Consider the following 20272-nt stretch of genomic DNA (forward strand, 5'->3'; position numbering starts at 1 on the left):
CCAAGCTTTGCGCAGTATTTGGAAGATAAAATTACATTAAGAAGATCACGAATGAATCGAAGCCCTAAGGCTTAAGTCCGTATTAGGAATTTAATAGACTATTCAATTAGCCACACTTATTGGCTTCACTCACCACAGCCACCTGGAGTCGAGTTGTCGTGATTTATAAGTACTATAAGTACGTTAACATTGTACTGTTTGCGAAGAGATAGAATTCAATTGTAATTGAATGATGCCTGTTCTTGTGCACTGAGCCAGGAGCATACGACCAAGCTACTATCTGTATTTAAGAAATAAATTAAATCCGACAATCTATCCTGACATTTAAACATAAAATTTTTTTTACTATTAGTTTTCTGAAAAAGAAGTTAAGCTCCTATTGCCTATTTAGTTATATTTGATATCAGATGTGACCGTGATTCTTCAATAAATTTGCCGGCCAACTTTTATCCAACCAAAAAACATCCTGGAATTACTCATGGTTACGTATCAACACCCCGTCCATTTCAGCCTTGACAAGTAACACATGGCTATTTAAAGTGTACTAACATATAAATCTACAATGGTTTTTACGGATATTCCGTTATAACTACTGAACCATGCATCCGATTGACTTGAAACTTGGTATACATGTAGAAAATTCATGTACTTAATGGATAGGGTAATATTTATATGAGTGTTGGATTCCCTACACCAGTTCCGGGGGCGTTAATGATGAGAATCTTTGTGGGGGTGAGATATAATAATGTTAATTTTAAATGCCCAGCGAAGCGGACGGGTACAGCTAGTTGTACTATAAAACTGAGATTGGGAACTTATATCTCAAGAAGGGTAGGGAGGCATTTACGTTGTTGATGTCTATGGGCTCCGGTCAACACATAACATCAGGTGAGCCTCGTCCACCCAATTAAGCAATTAAAAGAATAAGCAATTAACACGTATTCAGGGACATTTCACACATTACAATAAAATACAATTGTGGTACTGAAAAGACAATGAGGATAATTACTGAATGTCGGTTTTATTGATTTTTTCAATAATACATAACTCAATGAGCTTTTTAATAGACGCCACAACATGAACGTCCGCAACTGCATCCTTAGCAGCAACCGCAGCCTCCACAGCCGCATCCGCAGCCTCCACAGCCGCATCCGCACCCGCCGCAGCTTCGGGTGATACCGACGCAACCGTTTCCGCATCCGTAGTCGATACAACCACAACCCGAGCTGCACATGTTGCCACAGACATCAGCAGTACCAAGGAAAGGCACTTCACCGCAGACACAGACACCACCCTTGTACCTGTTCTCGGAACATATACTTAGACCAGTAGGAGCAGCCGAATTGGAACATACACGGAAATTTTCACAACATCCACAGCCACAACCTCCACAACCGCAGCCACAACCTCTACAGCCGCAGCCACAACCGGTGCCCAAAACGGACTATGAACAAATGAAACAATTTAATTGTTTAAGTAATCATTTTAAGTCCTTTTAATTCAATTTAAAAATTAAAAGACTTACCTGAGCCACGAGGGCGGTGGCGCAGACGAAGAGAATGAGTTTAGCGGCCATCTTGTTTCACTGAATGACTTCAGAATGAGTTGACTCTGAACTACATCAGCTTTTATACCAAGCAACTTCCTTGAAAATCCACCTCCTTCATATCTAAATAGCACATAGACGTGACTTTGGAAATAATCTGCAGTTTTCGTCCTTCGGGCGGTGTAATAAGGAAACAATTACGAACACCTGTTTGATTAAAAACCAAACTATCATTGTTTCTCAACTGTTTGTCATTGAATTGTTTTTTTTATCTCAAGGTGAACATGATCCTTAGTTACTATATAAGAACGAAGTTTTGAAGCTTAAAGTATTCAAGATTAAGTGCCTGAATATCCAGCATCATGTTTACCTTCGCTATTCTCCTTCTCTGTCTTCAGGGCTGTCTGATACAAGTAAGTTTTATTTTTTAAAAGCTTCCGAATGTAAGCATTTTTTTTAAACTTTAAATCGGTATACCTCTTTTATACCTGTTCATTGTTCTCTGATTATCATCGTACTAAAAAGAAAAACATACAGGATTTCATAAATCTTGAGACATGAGGTCGACTTCTGATATTGTGTTCTCTAAGTGCTCCGTTCAAGCCGGAGAACAATGTTTCCTGCCCGTATCAGCTCTCTGTAGACCATGCTACCGCTAATAATTACGTGTATGTTAATAATCATCCCACTATATTGTGCCTTCACTTTGGAAGCTGCTATTAAAAAACCTGATGGGTACGTATGAGTTAGATTTTTGTGACATACGTACATATGTACGGATACTCTTTGACCCCACTACTTTAAATACATTGTAACTGAGGTAGATACTTACATTAATTCTACAATTGACGAAACTAGTGGATTATGTACAGAGGAACTAAGGTGTCACTGTTTAATTTTAATTTATGTGTTTGTTTTAGAATGCGTACGGTCAGTGCTGTGGCTGTGGATGCGGTGGTGGTTGCGGTTGCGGTTGCTATGGCGGCGAGGGCGACGGTAATGTGAACGTCTGCGGTGAACTGCCCGTGTGTGGTGAAACCTGTGTCTGTGGCCGCGTGCCCATCTGCGGTAGTGTTTGCTACGGGGGCCCTGCCTGTGCTAGTGGCTGTGTCTCTATCTGTGGACGTTGCTGCGGATGCGGATGCGGCTGTGGAGGCTGCGGTGGATGCGGGTGTGGCTGTGGAGGCTGCGGAGGCTGTGGAGGCTGCGGTGGATGCGGATGCGGCTGCGGAGGATGCGGATGCGGACGTAGATGTTGTTGCTGCTAAGATACTCTATAAGTTATTTATTATTGAAGAAATCAACAAAACTTAGATTCAATAATATTTCTTATTGTATTTTCATTACCACAATTTTATTTTATTTATGTTTGAAAGTAAACATCTTTGTGTAGTAAAAAAAATCTAAATAGAGTTTTCAATAAAAGCGAGTTCATAATTCGGCTATTTTCATTATATTTGTTGTCTTGGTAGCATTCGGCAAAGCGATAATGGCGGTTTTTAAGCCCCAGATGCAGCTAATATTTATTTACTTGCAGAAATACTTAACATGAGTTGACGAACGACTTCTACTATGAAGAAATGAGATCTTGTAATAACTAGTCAGGTCATAAGTATTGTCACACAGTAAAAACTTTTCTTTTAGAATACTGGCCACAAAAAAGTTTATTGAATTCGAATTTCGAATTGTTCATGAAAATAAAAATGTATTATTTTAGAATTTTACTCATTTTTAAATATGGAGTGGACGCTTAAAGAAGACCTTGTTGCAGTTATTGCGTTGCATCGTTGCGGTTACGCGCCAATTCAAATTTTCAACATACTGAAAAATTTGAATATAACCAAAAGATTCGTTTATCGTACCATCAAACGATACAATGAAGGCTCTAGTGTAGATGACAGGTCAAGAAGTGGTCGCCCTCGGTCTGTTAGGACTCCAGCAGTGATAAAAGCTGTGAAGGCGCGAATTCAAAGAAATCCCAAACGTAAGCAGAAACTGTTGGCCCTTCAGATGGGGTTAAGCAGAACCACGGTAAAAAGGGTGTTAAATGAAGACTTAGGGCTTCGGGCATATCGAATAAAAACAGGACATCGTTTGAATGCTCGTCTAATGGACCTGAGACTGAAGAGATGCCGCGGTTTGTTGAAGCGGTACGCGGGAAAAAAAAATCGGGAAATTCTTTTTTTGGATGAAAAATTTTTTTCCGTAGAAGAGAGCTACAACAAACAAAATGATACGGTGTACGCACACAGTAGTGAAGAAGCGAGCAACCGTATTCCGCGTGACCAACGAGGTCATTTTCCATCCTCGCTCATGGTATGGTTGGGAGTTTCTTATTGGGGCTTAACAGAGGTACATTTTTGTGATGGTTACATAATGAATAAACTTGTTTCAATTATTTTACATTAAACATGTGACAGAATTTATGACCTGCTAGTCAGGTGGATGCGGATGCGGCTGCGGAGGATGCGGATGCGGACGTAGATGTTGTTGCCGCTAAGATACTCATTAAGCTACTTAACTTATTATTGAAAAACTCAACAAAATCCAGATTCAATGATAATTTTTATTGTATTTTCATTACCACAATTATATTTTATTTATGTTTAAAGGTATCTTTGTGTAGTAAAAAAATCTAAATAGAGTTTTCAATAAAAGTGAGTTCATACTTCGGCTATTTTCATTAGATTTGTTGTCTTGGTCGCATTCAGCAAAGCGATAATAGCGGTTTTTAAACTCCGAATGCAGCTAATATGTAGATGCAGAAGTACTTAACATATGTTTACGAACGACTTCTACTGTGAAGAAATGAGATTGTGCAATAAACATGAAACTCACAAAAATTGTAAATTTGTAATCAAATATATAGGTAGGATCATCCTACCAGCATTCTGCCACGAAGTAGATACGCATTATGGTATGTGGGGGGGAGCAGCCAATATCTGTCTAATAGACCACTCACTCGCCTTGAAAAACAAGGAACTTATCGCAATAAGCCTGTAACTCAAGAGGACCAACCGACCATCCTGCGTGTAGATACGGTGCACGTCGTCTTCAACCCCAGATTGGGTGAAAGCCTCCTCCAGTGATGCCTTTACCAAAATTCTGCCATTTGATTCTGTCTTCAGCTACTTTTTTCCAGTTTGGACCAGCTACCAGGTCCAGAATATTTAATATCGTCTTTCCATCTTGTTATAGGTATACTTGCTCTTTTGCATAGGAAACCATTCCAGAAACTAACTTTTTTGGTCCATCTGTGATCAGTCAGTCATGCAACATGTCCCGCCCACTTAGATTACAATTTTTGAGCGTAACTCAGAGCGTTTGTTGCTTTCGTTATATTTCTTATTTAAGTGTGTCGTATTTTGTCCAGCTTCCTTATCTTTAGCATGCTTCGTTCAAGTCTTCTCTGACAGACGCATATCTTTTTTCTTGTTTCAGCAGTGAATTACTACGTTTGGCAACCATATTATGTCAGACATGGTAAGAGGCTCGAGTTCATGACTTTTGTTATAATGGATTGTGGTAGATTACTTTTAAAAATATCCTTGAGACCCCAATATATTTTTTTATTGCTTAGATGGGTGGACGAGCTCACAGCCCACCTGGTGTTAAGTGGTTACCTGAGCCCATAGACATCTACAACGTAGACGCACCACCCACCTTGAGATACAAGTTCTAAGGTCACAGTATAGTTACAACGGCTGCCCCATCCTTCAAACCGAAACGCATTACTGCTTCACGGCGGAAATAGGCCGGGCGGTGGTACCTATCCGCGCGGACTCACAAGTGGTCCTACCACCAGTAATTACGCAAATTATAATTTTGCGGGTTTGGTTTTTATTACACGATGTTATTCCTTCACCGTAGAAGTCAATCGCGAACATTTGTTGAGTACGTATTTCATTAGAAAAATTGGTACCCGCCTGCGGGATTCGAGCACCGTTGCATCGCTTCAACACGAATGCACCGGACGTCTTATCCTTTAGGCCACGACGACTTGTTCCATGTTGATTTTATTTTTTTCTCGATTTCTATGTTTTTTATTTTTCCTGTCGAAGCTTATAGTTGGACATATTTTTCCACGTATTCTAATGATCTGCTATTGACAGTTATTGGTCTTCTCGAGCTATTTATCATTGTCTTAGCCTTTGTAACATTCATCTCTACTCCTACCTTTACACTAGCTAGGTGTGGGGTTTCTACCATGTTCTGTAGTTGGGAGGATGGCTCGGATAGCAGAACTAGGTCATCAGTGAATCTCAGGTGGCTTAAGCAGGTGCAATTTATGTATATTCCTCGTTTGCTCCAGTCTAGTTTGTTTATGATCGCGTCGAGGATAGCTATAAATATTATTGGAGACAGCGGATCGTCTTGTCTTACTTCCCTTTCTATTGGGAAGCTAGAGCCTGAGGTTTCAAGTTTAATGTCACCGTTGTTGTTTTTATAAATGGATTTGATGATTTTTACATATGCTTCCTCCACTCCTTATTCCTTTAAGCTTTCTCAGATACTTGTATGTACTCTTACTGTATCAAAGGCTTTCTGGTAGTCGACGAATGATATATAAAGTGTTCTTTCGTATTTCTGATACTTTTCCATTATCAATTCAAGAGTACGAATGTGGTCAATCGTTGAAAAACCCTTTCTGAAGACTGCTCGCTCCACCGGTTAGACGTCCTTTATATTAAGCATTAATTGTGTAACTGCAGTATTTATTATGTAAACACGGAAGACAAAAACAAGTTTCTAAGTTTAGGAAGAGGTATAATTTCAGAATAATAAGCAATTTGTTTAACAAAAGAACAAGTGTCTTCAACAATCAGACATTACCCGGGTAATTTTTTAATTTTTTATCGAAGTGTTACTATTGGCTCGGAGGGATTTTAAGTTTCACCAGAACAGGTGGACGAGCAAAAGCTCAGCCATGGTGGTGGGATAAGCTTACAGCTGCCCGAACGCCTCCGAAGGAGACCTAACACTCGGGAGCAACTGTTTCGCGAATGAATCTACTACCGGATCGGAATCACGACCCGCTGAGAAGATCCGGCGGGAAACTCAGCGGGCTGATGCATGGGTTAGGTTTCACGTCAAACTCTTTGCCAAGTTCGATGAGTACGGCTACCGAAGTCCCTGAGCCTACTCCTAGTGTTAGAGCTAAAGGCGTCTAATGTAAGAGTTATTGGATCTGGTGAATCCGTAAGTGCGTGTCTAAGACGTCGACGGTGACTGGCTCCTGCGTGATCAGGATTCGGCGAGAGTCAGCAGCGGCAACGATAAGGCGATTATCATGACGCTTAGCCTGATCGAAGTAACGTTCCGATGCTAATTCATGTGTTTTCGGATTGATTTGAGGCCCAGGTTACTTACAGGTCTTACTTGCGGGACTTCAGCCGTGAGCGGTCGCGGGGAGGAGCGGGTTCGTTCGACTCGATATCGAAAAGAGCGGTTCGACAAGAAGTCCCCTAGGCTTACGGACCTCGGTAACCATCCTCGTCAAACTCGACAAATCTTTATTATCTAACTAAAATTTAGTACCATGCGCGTCACTCAGAAATTTGTATGAAATCAAAGAAACCCCCATGTACTCAATGTCCGCATACGACCATTTTTCTTCTTCACTGATCTAAGATTCTGACAAAAACTGGAAGTTTTATCACAGTCGCCCAGTGTTTCGTTATAGTAAACTATAATAACTGTACTGTTTGAGAATTCATAGAATTCAGTTGTTATGGAATGATACCTGTTATTGTGCATCAAATCGAGACACATCAGCTATGCCAGGGCATATTAAAGCTACTATCTGAATTTTATAAATAAATTAAATCTGGCAATCTGTTCTGACGTTTATACATTCAAATATCTTGAAGCTAATAGGTTTTCTGAAAATTTTATAAAGCTTCTATTGTTAAATTATATTCGATATCAGATGTGACCGTGTCACTACAATATATTTGACAGCCACGTTTCTTCCAACCAAGAAACATACTGGTGGTAGGGCGTCTCTGAGCCCTCGTGGTTAAGTATCAACACCCCGCCTGTTTCTGCCTTAACAAGTAACGCATGGCTATTTAAAGGATGGGGCATCCATTGTACTATAAAACTGAGATTGGGAACTCATTTCTCAAGACGGGTAGGGTGGCATTACCATTGTTGATGTCTATGAGCTCCAGTAAACATATAACATCTCGTCCACTGAATTAAGAATTGAAAAAACCTAACACGTATTCAGGAACATTTCACACATTAGAATAAAATACAATTGCGGTACTGAAAGGACTATGAGGATAATTAGTAAATGTGGGTTTTTATTGATTTTTTCAATAATACATAACTCAATGAGCTTTTTAGTAGACGCCACAACATGAACGTTTGACACCACATCCTCAGCAGCAACCGCAGCCTCCACAGCCGCATCTGCATCCTCCACAACCTCCACAGCCGCATCCGCATCCACCGCAGCCTCCACACCCACATCCACATCCACCGCAGCCTCCGCAGCCACATCCGCATCCGCCACAGCTTTGGGTGATACCGATGCAATCGTCTCCGCAGCCGTAGTCGATACAACCACAACCCGAGCTGCACATGTCGCCGCAGACATCGGCAGTACCAAGGAAAGGCACTTCACCGCAGACACAGACATCACCATTGTACCTGTTCTCGGAACATATACTTAGACCAGTAGGAGCAGCAGAGTTGGAACGGACACAGAAACGGTCACAACATCCAGAGCCACAACCTCCACAACCGCAGCCACAACCTCTACAGCCGCAGCCGCAACCGGTGCCCAAAACAGACTATGAAATAAAAAAAAAACAATGAAATATTTTTAAGTAATCATTTTAAGTCCATTTAATTCAATTTAAAAATTAAAAGACTTACCTGGGCCACGAGGGCGATGGCGCAGACGAAGAGAATGAGTTTAGCGGCCATGTTGTTTCACTGAATGACTTCAGAATGAGTTGACTCTGAACTACATCAGCTTTTATACCGAGCAGTTTCCTTGAAAATCCACCTGCTTCATATCTAAATAGCATATAGACGTGACTTTGGAGATATTCTGCAGTTTTCGCCCTTCGGGCCGTGTAATCAGGAAACAATTACGAACACCTGTTTGATTAAAAACCAAACTATTATTGTTTACTCTACTGTTTGTCATTGAATTGTTTTTTATCTCAAGGTGAACATGATCCTTAGTTACTATATAAGAACGAAGTCTTGAAGCTTAAAGCATTCAAGATTAAGTGCCTGAATATCCAGCATCATGTTTACCTTCGCTATTCTCCTTCTCTGCGTGCAGGGCTGCCTGATCCAAGTAAGTTTTATTTTTAAAAGCTTCCGAATGTAAGCATTTTTTTTAAACTTTAAATCGGTATACCTCTTTTGTACCTGTTCATTGTTCTCTGATTATCATTATACTAAAAACAAAAACATACAGGATTTCATAAATCTTGAGACATATGGTCGACTTCTGATATTGTGTTCTCTAAGTGCTCCTTTCAAGCCGGAGAACAATGTTTCCTGCCCGTATCAGCTCTCTGTAGACCATGCTACCGCTAATAATTACGTGTATGTTAATAATCATCACACTATATTGTGCCTTCACTTTGGAAGCTGCTATTAAAAAACCTGATGGGTACGTATGAGTTACATTTTTGTGACATACGTACATATGTACGGTTACTCTTTGACTCCACTACTTTAAATACATTGTAACTGAGGTAGATACTTACATTAATTCTACAATTGACGAAACTAGTGGATTATGTACAGAGGAACTAAGGTGTCACTGTTTAATTTTAATTTATGTGTTTGTTTTAGAATGCGTACGGTCAGTGCTGTGGCTGTGGATGCGGTGGTGGTTGCGGTTGCGGTTGCTATGGCGGCGAGGGCGACGGTAATGTGAACGTCTGCGGTGAACTGCCCGTCTGTGGTGAAACCTGTGTCTGTGGCCGCGTGCCCATCTGCGGTAGTGTTTGCTACGGGGGCCCTGCCTGTGCTAGTGGCTGTGTCTCTATCTGTGGACGTTGCTGCGGATGCGGATGCGGCTGTGGAGGCTGCGGTGGATGCGGGTGTGGCTGTGGAGGCTGTGGAGGCTGCGGTGGATGCGGATGCGGCTGCGGAGGATGCGGATGCGGACGTAGATGTTGTTGCTGCTAAGATACTCTATAAGTTATTTATTATTGAAGAAATCAACAAAACTTAGATTCAATAATATTTCTTATTGTATTTTCATTACCACAATTTTATTTTATTTATGTTTGAAAGTAAACATCTTTGTGTAGTAAAAAAAATCTAAATAGAGTTTTCAATAAAAGCGAGTTCATAATTCGGCTATTTTCATTAGATTTGTTGTCTTGGTAGCATTCGGCAAAGCGATAATGGCGGTTTTTAAGCCCCAGATGCAGCTAATATTTATTTACTTGCAGAAATACTTAACATGAGTTGACGAACGACTTCTACTATGAAGAAATGAGATCGTGCAATAAACATGAAACTCACAAAAATTGTAAATTTGTAATCAAATATATAGGTAGGATCATCCTACCAGCATTCTGCCACGAAGTAGATACGCATTATGGTATGTGGGGCGGAGCAGCCAATATCTGTCTAATAGACCGCTCAGTCGCCTTGAAAAACAAGGAACTTATCGCAATAAGCCTGTAACTCAAGAGGACCAATCGATCATCCTGCGTGTAGATACGGTGCACGTCGTCTTCAACCCCAGATTGGGTGAAGGCCTCCTCCAATGATGCCTTCACCAAAATTCTGCCATTTGATTCTGTCTTCAGCTACTTTTTTCCAGTTTGGACCAGCTGCCAGGACCAGAATATTTAATATCGTCTTTCCATCTTGTTATAGGTCTACCTCTTGCTCTTTTGCATAGGAAACCATTCCAGAAACTAACTGTTTTGGTCCATCTGTGATCAGTCAGTCATGCAACATGTCCCGTCCACTTCGATTACAATTTTTGAGCGTAACTCAGAGCGTTTGTTGCTTTCGTTATATTTCTTATTTAAGTGTGTCGTATTTTGTCCAGCTTCCTTATCTTTAGCATGCTTCGTTCAAGTCTTCTCTGACAAACGCTTATCTTTTTTCTTGTTTCAGCAGTGAATTACTACGTTTGGCAACCATATTATGTCAGACATGGTAAGAGGCTCGAGTTCATGACTTTTGTTATAATGGATTGTGGTAGATTACTTTTAAAAATATCCTTGAGACCCCAATATATTTTTTTATTGCTTAGATGGGTGGACGAGCTCACAGCCCACCTGGTGTTAAGTGGTTACCTGAGCCCATAGACATCTACAACGTAGACGCACCACCCACCTTGAGATACAAGTTCTAAGGTCACAGTATAGTTACAACGGCTGCCCCACCCTTCAAACCGAAACGCATTACTGCTTCACGGCGGAAATAGGCCGGGCGGTGGTACCTATCCGCGCGGACTCACAAGTGGTCCTACCACCAGTAATTACGCAAATTATAATTTTGCGGGTTTGGTTTTTATTACACGATGTTATTCCTTCACCGTAGAAGTCAATCGCGAACATTTGTTGAGTACGTATTTCATAAGAAAAATTGGTACCCGCCTGCGGGATTCGAACACCGTTGCATCGCTTCAACACGAATGCACCGGACGTCTTATCCTTTAGGCCACGACGACTTGTTCCATGTTGATTTTATTTTTTTCTCGATTTCTATGTTTTTTATTTTTCCTGTCGAAGCTTATAGTTGGACATATTTTTCCACGTATTCTAATGATCTGCTATTGACAGTTATTGGTCTTCTCGAGCTATTTATCATTGTCTTAGCCTTTGTAACATTCATCTCTACTCCTACCTTTACACTAGCTAGGTGTGGGGTTTCTACCATGTTCTGTAGTTGGGAGGATGACTCGGATAGCAGAACTAGGTCATCAGTGAATCTCAGGTGGCTTAAGCAGGTGCAATTTATGTATATTCCTCGTTTGCTCCAGTCTAGTTTGTTTATGATCGCGTCGAGGACAGCTATAAATATTATTGGAGACAGCGGATCGCCTTGTCTTACTCCCCTTTCTATTGGGAAGCTAGAGCCTGAGGTTTCAAGTTTAAAGTCACCGTTGTTGTTTTTATAAATGGATTTGATGATTTTTACATATGCTTCCTCCACTCCTTATTCCTTTAAGCTTTCTCAGATACTTGTATGTACTCTTACTGTATCAAAGGCTTTCTGGTAGTCGATGAATGATATATAAAGTGTTCTTTCGTATTTCTGATACTTTTCCATTATCAATTCAAGAGTACGAATGTGGTCAATCGTTGAAAAACCCTTTCTGAAGACTGCTCGCTCCACCGGTTAGACGTCCTTTATATTAAGCATTAATTGTGTAACTGCAGTATTTGTTATGTAAACATGGAAGACAAAAACAAGTTTCTAAGTTTGGGAAGAGGTATAATTTCAGAATAATAAGCAATTTGTTTAATAACAGAAAAAGTGTCTTTTGAACAATCAGACATTACCCGGCCAATCTTTTTTTTTATCGAACTGTTACTATTGGCTCGTAGGCCTTTTCAGTTTCAACAGGACAGGCGGGCGAGCAAAGTCTCAGCCAGGATGGTGGGATAAGCTTACAGCTGCCCCAGCGCTTCCGAAGGAGACCTAACACTCGGGAGCAACTGTTTCGCGAATGAATCTACTACCGGATCGGAATTACGACCCGCTGAGAAGATCCGGCGGGAAACTCAGCGGGCTGATGCATGGGTTAGGTTTCACGTCAAACTCTTTGCCGAGTTCGATGAGTACGGCTACCGAAGTCCCTGAGCCTACTCCTAGTGTTAGAACTAAAGGCGTCTAATGTAAGAGTTATTGGATCTGGTGGATCCGTAAGGACGTGTCTAGGACGTCGACGGTGACTGGCTCCTGCGTGATCAGGATTCGGCGAGAGTCAGCAGCGGCAACGAAAAGGCGATTATCATGACGCTTAGCCTAATCGAAGTAACGTTCCGATGCTGACTAATTCATGTGTTTTCGGATTGATTTGAGGCCCAGGTTACTTACAGGTCTTACTTGCGGGACTCCAGCCGTGAGCGGTCGCGGGGAGGAGCGGGTTCGTTCGACTCGATATCGAAAAGAGCGGTTCGACAAGAAGTCCCCTAGGCTTACGGACCTCGGTAACCATCCTCGTCGAACTCGACAAATCTTTATTATCTAACTAAAATTTAGTACCATGCGCGTCACTCAGAAATTTTTATGAAATCAAAGAAAACCCATGTACTCAATGTCCGCATACGACCATTTTTTTTCTTCACTGATCTAAGATTCTGACATAAACTGGAAGTTTTATCACAGTCGCCCAGTGTTTCGTTATAGTAAACTATAATAACTGTACTGTTTGAGAATACATAGAATTCAATGAATTCAGGAATGATGCCTGTCCTTGTGCGTCAAATCGGAATACATGAGCTATGCTAGGGGCATAATAAAGCTACTATCTGAATTTTAGCAATAAATTAAATCTGGCAATCTGTCCTGACATTTAAACATTCAAATATTTTGAAGCTAATAGGTTTTCTGAAAATTTTATAAAGCTTCTATTGTTAAATTATAATCGATATCAGATGTGACCGTGTCACTACAATATATTTGACAGCCACGTTTCTTCCAACCAAGAAACATACTAGTGGTAGGGCGTCTCTGAGCCCTCGTGGTTAAGTATCAACACCCCGCCTGTTTCTGCCTTAACAAGTAACGCATGGCTATTTAAAGGATGGGGCAGCCATTATACTATAAAGCTGAGATTGGGAACTCATTTCTCAAGACGGGTAGGGTGGCATTACCATTGTTGATGTCTATGAGCTCCAGTAAACATATAACTCAATTAAGAATTGAAAAAACCTAACACGTATTCAGGAACATTTCACACATTAGAATAAAATACAATTGCGGTACTGAAAGGACTATGAGGATAATTAGTAAATGTGGGTTTTTATTGATTTTTTCAATAATACATAACTCAATGAGCTTTTTAGTAGACGCCACAACATGAACGTTTGACACCACATCCTCAGCAGCAACCGCAGCCTCCACAGCCGCATCTGCATCCTCCACAACCTCCACAGCCGCATCCGCATCCACCGCAGCCTCCACACCTACATCCACATCCACCGCAGCCTCCGCAGCCACATCCACCGCAGCCTCCACACCCACATCCACCGCAGCCTCCGCAGCCACATCCGCACCCGCCACAGCTTTGGGTGATTCCGATGCAATCGTCTCCGCAGCCGTAGTCGATACAACCACAACCCGAGCTGCACATGTCGCCGCAGACATCGGCAGTACCAAGGAAAGGCACTTCACCGCAGACACAGACATCACCATTGTACCTGTTCTCGGAACATATACTTAGACCAGTAGGAGCAGCAGAGTTGGAACAGACACAGAAACGCTCACAGCATCCAGAGCCACAACCTCCACAACCGCAGCCACAACCTCTACAGCCGCAGCCGCAACCGGTGCCCAAAACGGACTATGAAATAAAAAAAAAGCAATTAAATATTTTTAAGTAATAATTATAAGTCCATTTAATTCAATTTAAAAATTAAAAGACTTACCTGGGCCACGAGGGCGATGGCGCAGACGAAAAGAATGAGTTTAGCGGCCATGTTGTTTCACTGAATGACTTCAGAATGAGTTGACTCTGAACTACATCAGCTTTTATACCGAGCAGTTTCCTTGAAAATCCACCTGCTTCATATCTAAATAGCATATAGACGTGACTTTGGAGATATTCTGCAGTTTTCGTCCTTCGGGCGGTGTAATAAGGAAACAATTACGAACACCTGTTTGATTATAAACCAAACTATCATTGTTTCTCAACTGTTTGTCATTGAATTGTTTCTCAAGGTGAACATGATTCTTAGTTACTATATAAGAACGAAGTCTTGAAGCTTAAAGTATTCAAGATTAAGTGCCTGAATATCCAGCATCATGTTTACCTTCGCTATTCTCCTTCTCTGCGTGCAGGGCTGCCTGATCCAAGTAAGTTTTATTTTTTAAAAGCTTCCGAATGTAAGCAATTTTTTTTAAACTTTAAATCGGTAGACCTCTTTTGCTCCATTTCATTGTTCTCTGATTATCGTCGTAACAAAAACGAAAACATAGGGGATTTCATAGATCTTGAGACATGAGGTCGAACTCTGATATGTCCTCTAAGTCCTCCATTCAAGTCGGAGAACAACGCTTCCTGCCCGTATCGGCTCATTGTAGACCATGTTACCGCTAATAATTACGTATATTTTAATAAACATCACACGATATTATGCCTTCATCGTGGAACCTACTATTAAAAAACCTGATGGGTACGTATGAGATACATTTTTGTGACATACGTACATATGTACGGTTACTCTTTGACTCCACTACTTTAAATACATTGTAACTGAGGTAGATACTTACATTAATTCTACAATTAACGAAATTGGTGGGTTATGTACAGAGGAACTAAGGTGTCACTGTTTAATTTTAATTTATGTGTTTGTTTTAGAATGCGTACGGTCAGTGCTGTGGCTGTGGATGCGGTAGTGGTTGCGGTTGCGGTTGCTATGGCGGCGAGGGCGACGGTAATGTGAACGTCTGCGGTGAACTGCCCGTGTGTGGTGAAACCTGTGTCTGTGGTCGCGTGCCCATCTGCGGTAGTGTTTGCTACGGGGGTCCTGCCTGTGCTAGTGGTTGTGTGTCTATCTGCGGACGTTGCTGCGGATGCGGATGCGGCTGTGGAGGCTGCGGTGGATGCGGATGTGGCTGTGGAGGCTGCGGTGGATGCGGATGCGGACGTAGATGTTGTTGCTGCTAAAAAACTCATTGTGTTATTTATTATTGAAAAAATCAATAAAATTTTGATTCAATAATAATTGTCATAGTTTTTTCAATACCACAATTGTATTTGATTTAAGTTTGAAAGCAAACATCTTTGTATAATAAAAAAAATCTAAATAGAGTTTTTAATAAAAGCGAGTTTTGTACATCGAATTCTTTGTCGAGCTCTACGAGTAAGGTTACCGGGGTCCCTACTCCTAGTCTCCGAGCTAAAGTTGTCTAATTTAACGGTTATTGGATCTGATGGATCCGTAAGGACGTGTCCAGGGCGTAGACGGTGACTGGCTCCTGCGTGATCAGGATTCGGGGAGTAGTCGGTGGCGGCAACGACAAGGCGATTATCATGACGCCATAGCCTTATCGAAGTAACGTTCCGATGCTGACTTCATGTGGTTTCGGATTGATTCGAGGCCCAGGTCATCCACTTACTTGCGGGACTCCAGCGGTGAGCGATCGCGGGGAGGAACGGGTTCCTTCGACTCGATATCGAAAAGAGCGGTACGACAAGAAGCAGTACCGTGCGCGTCACCCAGGAATGTCGAAGACACCCCCAGTTACTCAATCCCCGCATACGACTATTTTTCTTCTTCACTGATCCAATACTCTGACAAAAACTGGAGATTTTATCACAGTCACCCAGTGTTTCGTTATAGTGACCTATAATTAGTGCACTGTTTGAGAATAGATAGAGTTCAATCGTTATAGAATGATGCCTGTCCTTGTGCTTCAAATCGGAATACATCAGCTATGCCAGGGGCATAATCAAGCTACTATCTGAACTTTAGAAATAAATTAAATCTGACAATCTGTTCTGACATTTAAATATTTAAATTTTTTTAAGCTAATAGGTTTTCTGAAAATTTTGTGAAGCTTCTATTCCCTATCGATATCAGATGTGACTGTGTCGCTTCAATCTTTTTGATAGCCACGTTTCTTCCAACCAAAAAAAAACTACTTCTTTTTCTCCACCTTATCCAATTAGGTGGAGTCGGCACAACAAAATTTTCTCTTCCATACTCATCAGCCGTCATCTCAACACTCACACCTCTCTTTTTCATATCGTCATTCACGCACGCCATCCATGTCTTCTTCGGTCGACCTCTTCCCCCTCTACCTTGCACTACTATTTCCATACATCTCCTAGTCACACGTATGTTCTCTCTACGCATCACATGTCCATACCACGCTAACCGTCCGCTCTTTAATTTGTTTGTTTGTAAAAAACATATTGGTGGTAAGGCGTCGGTGAGCTCTCATGGTTAAGTATCAACACCTCGTTCATTTCTGCCTTGACAAGTAACGCATGGCAATTTAAAGGATGGGGCAACTATGAAACTGAGATTTGGAACTCATATCTCAAGACGGGTAGGGCGACATTTACGTTGTTGATGTCTATGGGCCCTGGTCAATGCATAATTTATTTTAGTCTTCTTACAAATTAACAGTATATCTAAAACATTTGTAAGGTACTAATAATATTAGCTTAGGTAATTTCTAGTAACAGCTATAAATCGCTGCAAACCATCATGGAATATACCTATTTTCAGAGCACAGGCTAGCAAGTCATTGAGTAGCGATGACAGCGAGACAGCAAGATGTGGTGTGCTGCGTACGCGAGTGCGTGGTACTAAGAAGCTGCCGCTGGTGGACACTTTTTTTTCTGCCTAAGTTGATGGTCTAGACTCTAGACTCTAGAGAGACCATGCCGGCTTCGCCGGGCTAGTAGGTGAGCTCACTGGGCTCAAACCTGACGTTGCTAACACGAACCCTAGAAAGAGCCGTGCTTTGCAGAATCTACCACCGGATCGGAAACGCGACCTACACTGAGAAGATCCGGCGAGAAACTCAGTGAGCTGTGTCTGTGGGTTAATTTACTCGCCGAACTCTTCGTCGCAAGCGACGGGTTCGACAAGAACGATGACCGGTACTTGGGGTACCTAAAAGCACCGTTAGTGGACCGGGAGGATCGGAGGTGACGTCTTTTGGCCGACGTCGACTGTTTATCATTTGGTCCGCAGCATCGGCTATGTAGTTACCGGCGGCCACGATGAGAGGGTTCTCGTGTCGTGCTGCTTTATTTAACGAAGAACGGATAGACCATCCATCAAAAAATAATATCAGGTGGGCCTCGTCCACCGAAATAAGCAATTAAAAGAATTTATCACTTATTCAAAAACAGTTCACACGTTCCAATAAAATACAATTGTCGTACTGAAAAGACAATGAGGATAAATACTGAATGTGGATTTTATTGATTTTTTTAATAATACATAACTCAATGAGATTTGTAGTAGACGCCATAACATGAACGTACGCAACCGCATCCTCAGCAGCAACCGCAGCCTTCACAGCCGCATCCGCAGCCACCGCAGCCTCCACAGCCGCATCCGCACCCGCCGCAGCTTCGGGTGATACCGACGCAACCGTTTCCGCAGCCGTAGTCGATACAACCACAACCCGAGCTGCACATCTGGCCACAGACATCAGCAGTACCAAGGAAAGGCACTTCACCGCAGACACAGACACCACCCTTGTACGTGTTCTCGGAACATATACTTAGACCAGTGGGAGCAGCAGAGTTGGAACATACAGGGAAACGCTCACAACATCCACAGCCACAACCTCCACAACCGCAGCCACAACCTCTACAGCCGCAGCCACAACCGGTGCCCAAAACGGACTATGAACAAATGAAAAAATTAAATATTTTTAAGTAATCATTTTAAGTCAATTTAATTCAATTTATAATTAAAAGACTTACCTGGGCCATGAGGGCGATGGCGCAGACGAAGACAATGAGTTTAGCGGCCATGTTGTTTCACTGAATGACTTCACAATGAGTTGACTCTGAACTACATCAGCTTTTATACCGAGCAGTTTCCTTGAAAATCCGCATGCTTCATATCTAAATAGCATATAGACGTGACTTCTGAGATATTCTGCAGTTTTCGTCCTTCGGGCGATCTAATAAGGAAACAATTACGAACACCTGTTTGATTAAAAACCAAACTATCATTGTTTCTCAACTGTTTGTCATTGAATTGTTTCTTATCTCAAGGTGAACATGATCCTTAGTTACTATATAAGAACGAAGTCTTGAAGCTTAAAGCATTCAAGATTAAGTGCCTGAATATCCAGCATCATGTTTACCTTCGCTATTCTCCTTCTCTGCGTGCAGGGCTGCCTGATCCAAGTAAGTTTTATTTTTTAAAAACTTCCGAATGTAAGCATGTTTTTTAAACTTTAAATCGGTATACCTCTTTTGTACCTGTTCATTGTTCTCTGATTATCATCGTACTAAAAACAAAAACATACAGGATTTCATAAATCTTGAGACATGAGGTCGACTTCTGATATTGTGTTCTCTAAGTGCTCCGTTCAAGCCGGAGAACAATGTTTCCTGCCCGTATCGGCTCATTGTAGACCATGTTACCGCTAATAATTACGTATATTTTAATAAACATCACACGATATTATGCCTTCATCGTGGAATCTGTTATTAAAAACGTGATGGGTAGTTACGTATGAGATACACTTTTTATGACATATGTATGTACGTTAACTTTTTGATTCCACTACTTTAGATACATTGTTACTGAGGTAGATACTTACATAAATTCTGCAATTAACAAAACTGGTGCGTTATGTACAGAGGGACTAAGGTGTCACTGTTTAATTTTAATTTGTGTGGCTGTTTTAGAATGCGTACGGTCAGTGCTGTGGCTGTGGATGCGGTAGTGGTTGCGGTTGCGGTTGCTATGGCGGCGAGGGCGACGGTAATGTGAACGTCTGCGGTGAACTGCCCGTGTGTGGTGAAACCTGTGTCTGTGGTCGCGTGCCCATCTGCGGTAGTGTTTGCTACGGGGGTCCTGCCTGTGCTAGTGGTTGTGTCTCTATCTGCGGACGTTGCTGCGGATGCGGGTGCGGCTGTGGAGGCTGCGGTGGATGCGGATGTGGCTGTGGAGGCTGCGGTGGATGCGGATGTGGCTGTGGAGGCTGCGGTGGATGCGGATGCGGACGTAGATGTTGTTGCTGCTAAAAAACACACTGAGTTATTTATTATTGAAAGAATCAATAAAATCCAGATTCAATAATAATTCTGATTGTGTTTTCAATACCATAATTGTATTTTGCTTAAGTTTGAAAACTATCATCTTTGTGTAATAAAAAAGATCTGAATAGAATTTTCAATAAAAGAGAGTTCATAATTCGTCTATTTTCATTAGATCTATTATCTTGGCATCTTGGCAAAGCGATAATAGCGATTTTGAAACTCCGGATGCAGCTAATATGTATGTACATGTAGAATTACATAACAAAAGTTCACGAACGACTTCTACTGTGAAAGAATGAGATCGTGTAATAAGCATGAAACACACAAAAAACTGTACATTTGCTTAATTTTTGGGCGGATGTATTCTCAACGCGCAGCTCAGCATAATGATATTGGAGCAGTAGCCGTCAATGTCCACTGTGATGCTCATGGACTTGGTATTCGACAAACAGTTCGACGAAGGCTAAGAAGCCCGTTGCACTTGTAGAAGAAATGAGATATAGTGAGTAGAGAGAGAGAAGAGTAGAGAGAGTAATAAATATGACATTCATGAAAAACTATATTTTCGTAATTAAATATTATTAATTATTATAGGTAGCATCATTCTACTAACATTGTGCCACGAAGTAGCTACGCACTCCGGTGTGAGAGGGGGAACAGTCAGTCAATACAATACAGTTGAGACTCGAGTCTCAAAGTGGGCAGCCGCAATAAGAAACGGCAAATCTGTATAATAGATAGCTTCCTCACATTAAAAAGCAAGGATCTCATCGCAAAGGGCCTTTAACTCAAAAGGACCGACCGGTCATCCT

General features: G+C 41.6%; 8 protein-coding genes across 8 annotated transcripts; 4 read left to right on the top strand and 4 right to left on the bottom strand.

The window, feature by feature from the left end:
- Positions 1–1002: 1002 nt before the first annotated feature.
- Positions 1003–1576, bottom strand: LOC134198694 (chorion class high-cysteine HCB protein 12-like). Its single transcript, XM_038015890.2, has 2 exons — positions 1526–1576; positions 1003–1444 (listed from the first exon to the last, which is right to left on the bottom strand). Exons 1-2 carry the CDS (start codon positions 1574–1576, stop codon positions 1100–1102), a joined length of 396 nt encoding a protein of 131 aa, XP_037871818.2. The 3' UTR covers positions 1003–1099.
- A 323-nt stretch (positions 1577–1899) lies between these two features.
- On the top strand, positions 1900–2983 carry LOC119629675 (chorion class high-cysteine HCA protein 12-like). The gene is made up of 2 exons (XM_038016321.2): positions 1900–1959; positions 2467–2983. Exons 1-2 carry the CDS (start codon positions 1909–1911, stop codon positions 2812–2814), a joined length of 399 nt encoding a protein of 132 aa, XP_037872249.1. The 5' UTR covers positions 1900–1908; the 3' UTR covers positions 2815–2983.
- Positions 2984–7932: 4949 nt separating this feature from the next.
- On the bottom strand, positions 7933–8482 carry LOC110386575 (chorion class high-cysteine HCB protein 13-like). Its single transcript, XM_038015893.2, has 2 exons — positions 8432–8482; positions 7933–8346 (listed from the first exon to the last, which is right to left on the bottom strand). Exons 1-2 carry the CDS (start codon positions 8480–8482, stop codon positions 7933–7935), a joined length of 465 nt encoding a protein of 154 aa, XP_037871821.1.
- Positions 8483–8813: 331 nt separating this feature from the next.
- LOC119629685 (chorion class high-cysteine HCA protein 12-like) lies at positions 8814–9709 on the top strand. Its single transcript, XM_038016392.2, has 2 exons — positions 8814–8864; positions 9371–9709. The coding sequence occupies exons 1-2, from the start codon at positions 8814–8816 to the stop codon at positions 9707–9709; spliced, it is 390 nt and encodes a 129-aa protein (XP_037872320.1).
- Positions 9710–13498: 3789 nt separating this feature from the next.
- On the bottom strand, positions 13499–14304 carry LOC119629605 (chorion class high-cysteine HCB protein 13-like). Its single transcript, XM_038016050.2, has 2 exons — positions 14143–14304; positions 13499–14057 (listed from the first exon to the last, which is right to left on the bottom strand). The coding sequence occupies exons 1-2, from the start codon at positions 14191–14193 to the stop codon at positions 13596–13598; spliced, it is 513 nt and encodes a 170-aa protein (XP_037871978.1). The 5' UTR covers positions 14194–14304; the 3' UTR covers positions 13499–13595.
- A 205-nt stretch (positions 14305–14509) lies between these two features.
- Positions 14510–15441, top strand: LOC119629698 (chorion class high-cysteine HCA protein 12-like). Its single transcript, XM_038016467.2, has 2 exons — positions 14510–14569; positions 15075–15441. Exons 1-2 carry the CDS (start codon positions 14519–14521, stop codon positions 15381–15383), a joined length of 360 nt encoding a protein of 119 aa, XP_037872395.1. The 5' UTR covers positions 14510–14518; the 3' UTR covers positions 15384–15441.
- A 2194-nt stretch (positions 15442–17635) lies between these two features.
- Positions 17636–18244, bottom strand: LOC101741601 (chorion class high-cysteine HCB protein 12). Its single transcript, XM_004933767.4, has 2 exons — positions 18168–18244; positions 17636–18086 (listed from the first exon to the last, which is right to left on the bottom strand). The coding sequence occupies exons 1-2, from the start codon at positions 18216–18218 to the stop codon at positions 17733–17735; spliced, it is 405 nt and encodes a 134-aa protein (XP_004933824.2). The 5' UTR covers positions 18219–18244; the 3' UTR covers positions 17636–17732.
- A 272-nt stretch (positions 18245–18516) lies between these two features.
- Positions 18517–19614, top strand: LOC134198681 (chorion class high-cysteine HCA protein 12-like). The gene is made up of 2 exons (XM_038016358.2): positions 18517–18599; positions 19107–19614. The coding sequence occupies exons 1-2, from the start codon at positions 18549–18551 to the stop codon at positions 19443–19445; spliced, it is 390 nt and encodes a 129-aa protein (XP_037872286.1). The 5' UTR covers positions 18517–18548; the 3' UTR covers positions 19446–19614.
- The last annotated feature ends 658 nt before the right edge of the window (positions 19615–20272 follow it).

This window comes from Bombyx mori, chromosome 2, assembly GCF_030269925.1.
Source record: "Bombyx mori chromosome 2, ASM3026992v2".
NCBI lineage: Eukaryota > Metazoa > Arthropoda > Insecta > Lepidoptera > Bombycidae > Bombyx > Bombyx mori.

Excerpts from the sequence above, each read along its gene's own strand:
- LOC134198694 (XM_038015890.2), bottom strand. The coding sequence starts at position 1,576 with ATGGCCGCTAAACTCATTCTCTTCGTCTGCGCCACCGCCCTCGTGGCT. Across the intron at positions 1,445-1,525 it reads CCACCGCCCTCGTGGCTCAG|TCCGTTTTGGGCACCGGTTG; the intron begins GTAAGTCTTTTA and ends ATTTGTTCATAG.
- LOC119629675 (XM_038016321.2), top strand. The coding sequence starts at position 1,909 with ATGTTTACCTTCGCTATTCTCCTTCTCTGTCTTCAGGGCTGTCTGATA. Across the intron at positions 1,960-2,466 it reads TTCAGGGCTGTCTGATACAA|AATGCGTACGGTCAGTGCTG; the intron begins GTAAGTTTTATT and ends TGTTTGTTTTAG.
- LOC110386575 (XM_038015893.2), bottom strand. The coding sequence starts at position 8,482 with ATGGCCGCTAAACTCATTCTCTTCGTCTGCGCCATCGCCCTCGTGGCC. Across the intron at positions 8,347-8,431 it reads CCATCGCCCTCGTGGCCCAG|TCTGTTTTGGGCACCGGTTG; the intron begins GTAAGTCTTTTA and ends TTTATTTCATAG.
- LOC119629685 (XM_038016392.2), top strand. The coding sequence starts at position 8,814 with ATGTTTACCTTCGCTATTCTCCTTCTCTGCGTGCAGGGCTGCCTGATC. Across the intron at positions 8,865-9,370 it reads TGCAGGGCTGCCTGATCCAA|AATGCGTACGGTCAGTGCTG; the intron begins GTAAGTTTTATT and ends TGTTTGTTTTAG.
- LOC119629605 (XM_038016050.2), bottom strand. The coding sequence starts at position 14,193 with ATGGCCGCTAAACTCATTCTTTTCGTCTGCGCCATCGCCCTCGTGGCC. Across the intron at positions 14,058-14,142 it reads CCATCGCCCTCGTGGCCCAG|TCCGTTTTGGGCACCGGTTG; the intron begins GTAAGTCTTTTA and ends TTTATTTCATAG.
- LOC119629698 (XM_038016467.2), top strand. The coding sequence starts at position 14,519 with ATGTTTACCTTCGCTATTCTCCTTCTCTGCGTGCAGGGCTGCCTGATC. Across the intron at positions 14,570-15,074 it reads TGCAGGGCTGCCTGATCCAA|AATGCGTACGGTCAGTGCTG; the intron begins GTAAGTTTTATT and ends TGTTTGTTTTAG.
- LOC101741601 (XM_004933767.4), bottom strand. The coding sequence starts at position 18,218 with ATGGCCGCTAAACTCATTGTCTTCGTCTGCGCCATCGCCCTCATGGCC. Across the intron at positions 18,087-18,167 it reads CCATCGCCCTCATGGCCCAG|TCCGTTTTGGGCACCGGTTG; the intron begins GTAAGTCTTTTA and ends ATTTGTTCATAG.
- LOC134198681 (XM_038016358.2), top strand. The coding sequence starts at position 18,549 with ATGTTTACCTTCGCTATTCTCCTTCTCTGCGTGCAGGGCTGCCTGATC. Across the intron at positions 18,600-19,106 it reads TGCAGGGCTGCCTGATCCAA|AATGCGTACGGTCAGTGCTG; the intron begins GTAAGTTTTATT and ends TGGCTGTTTTAG.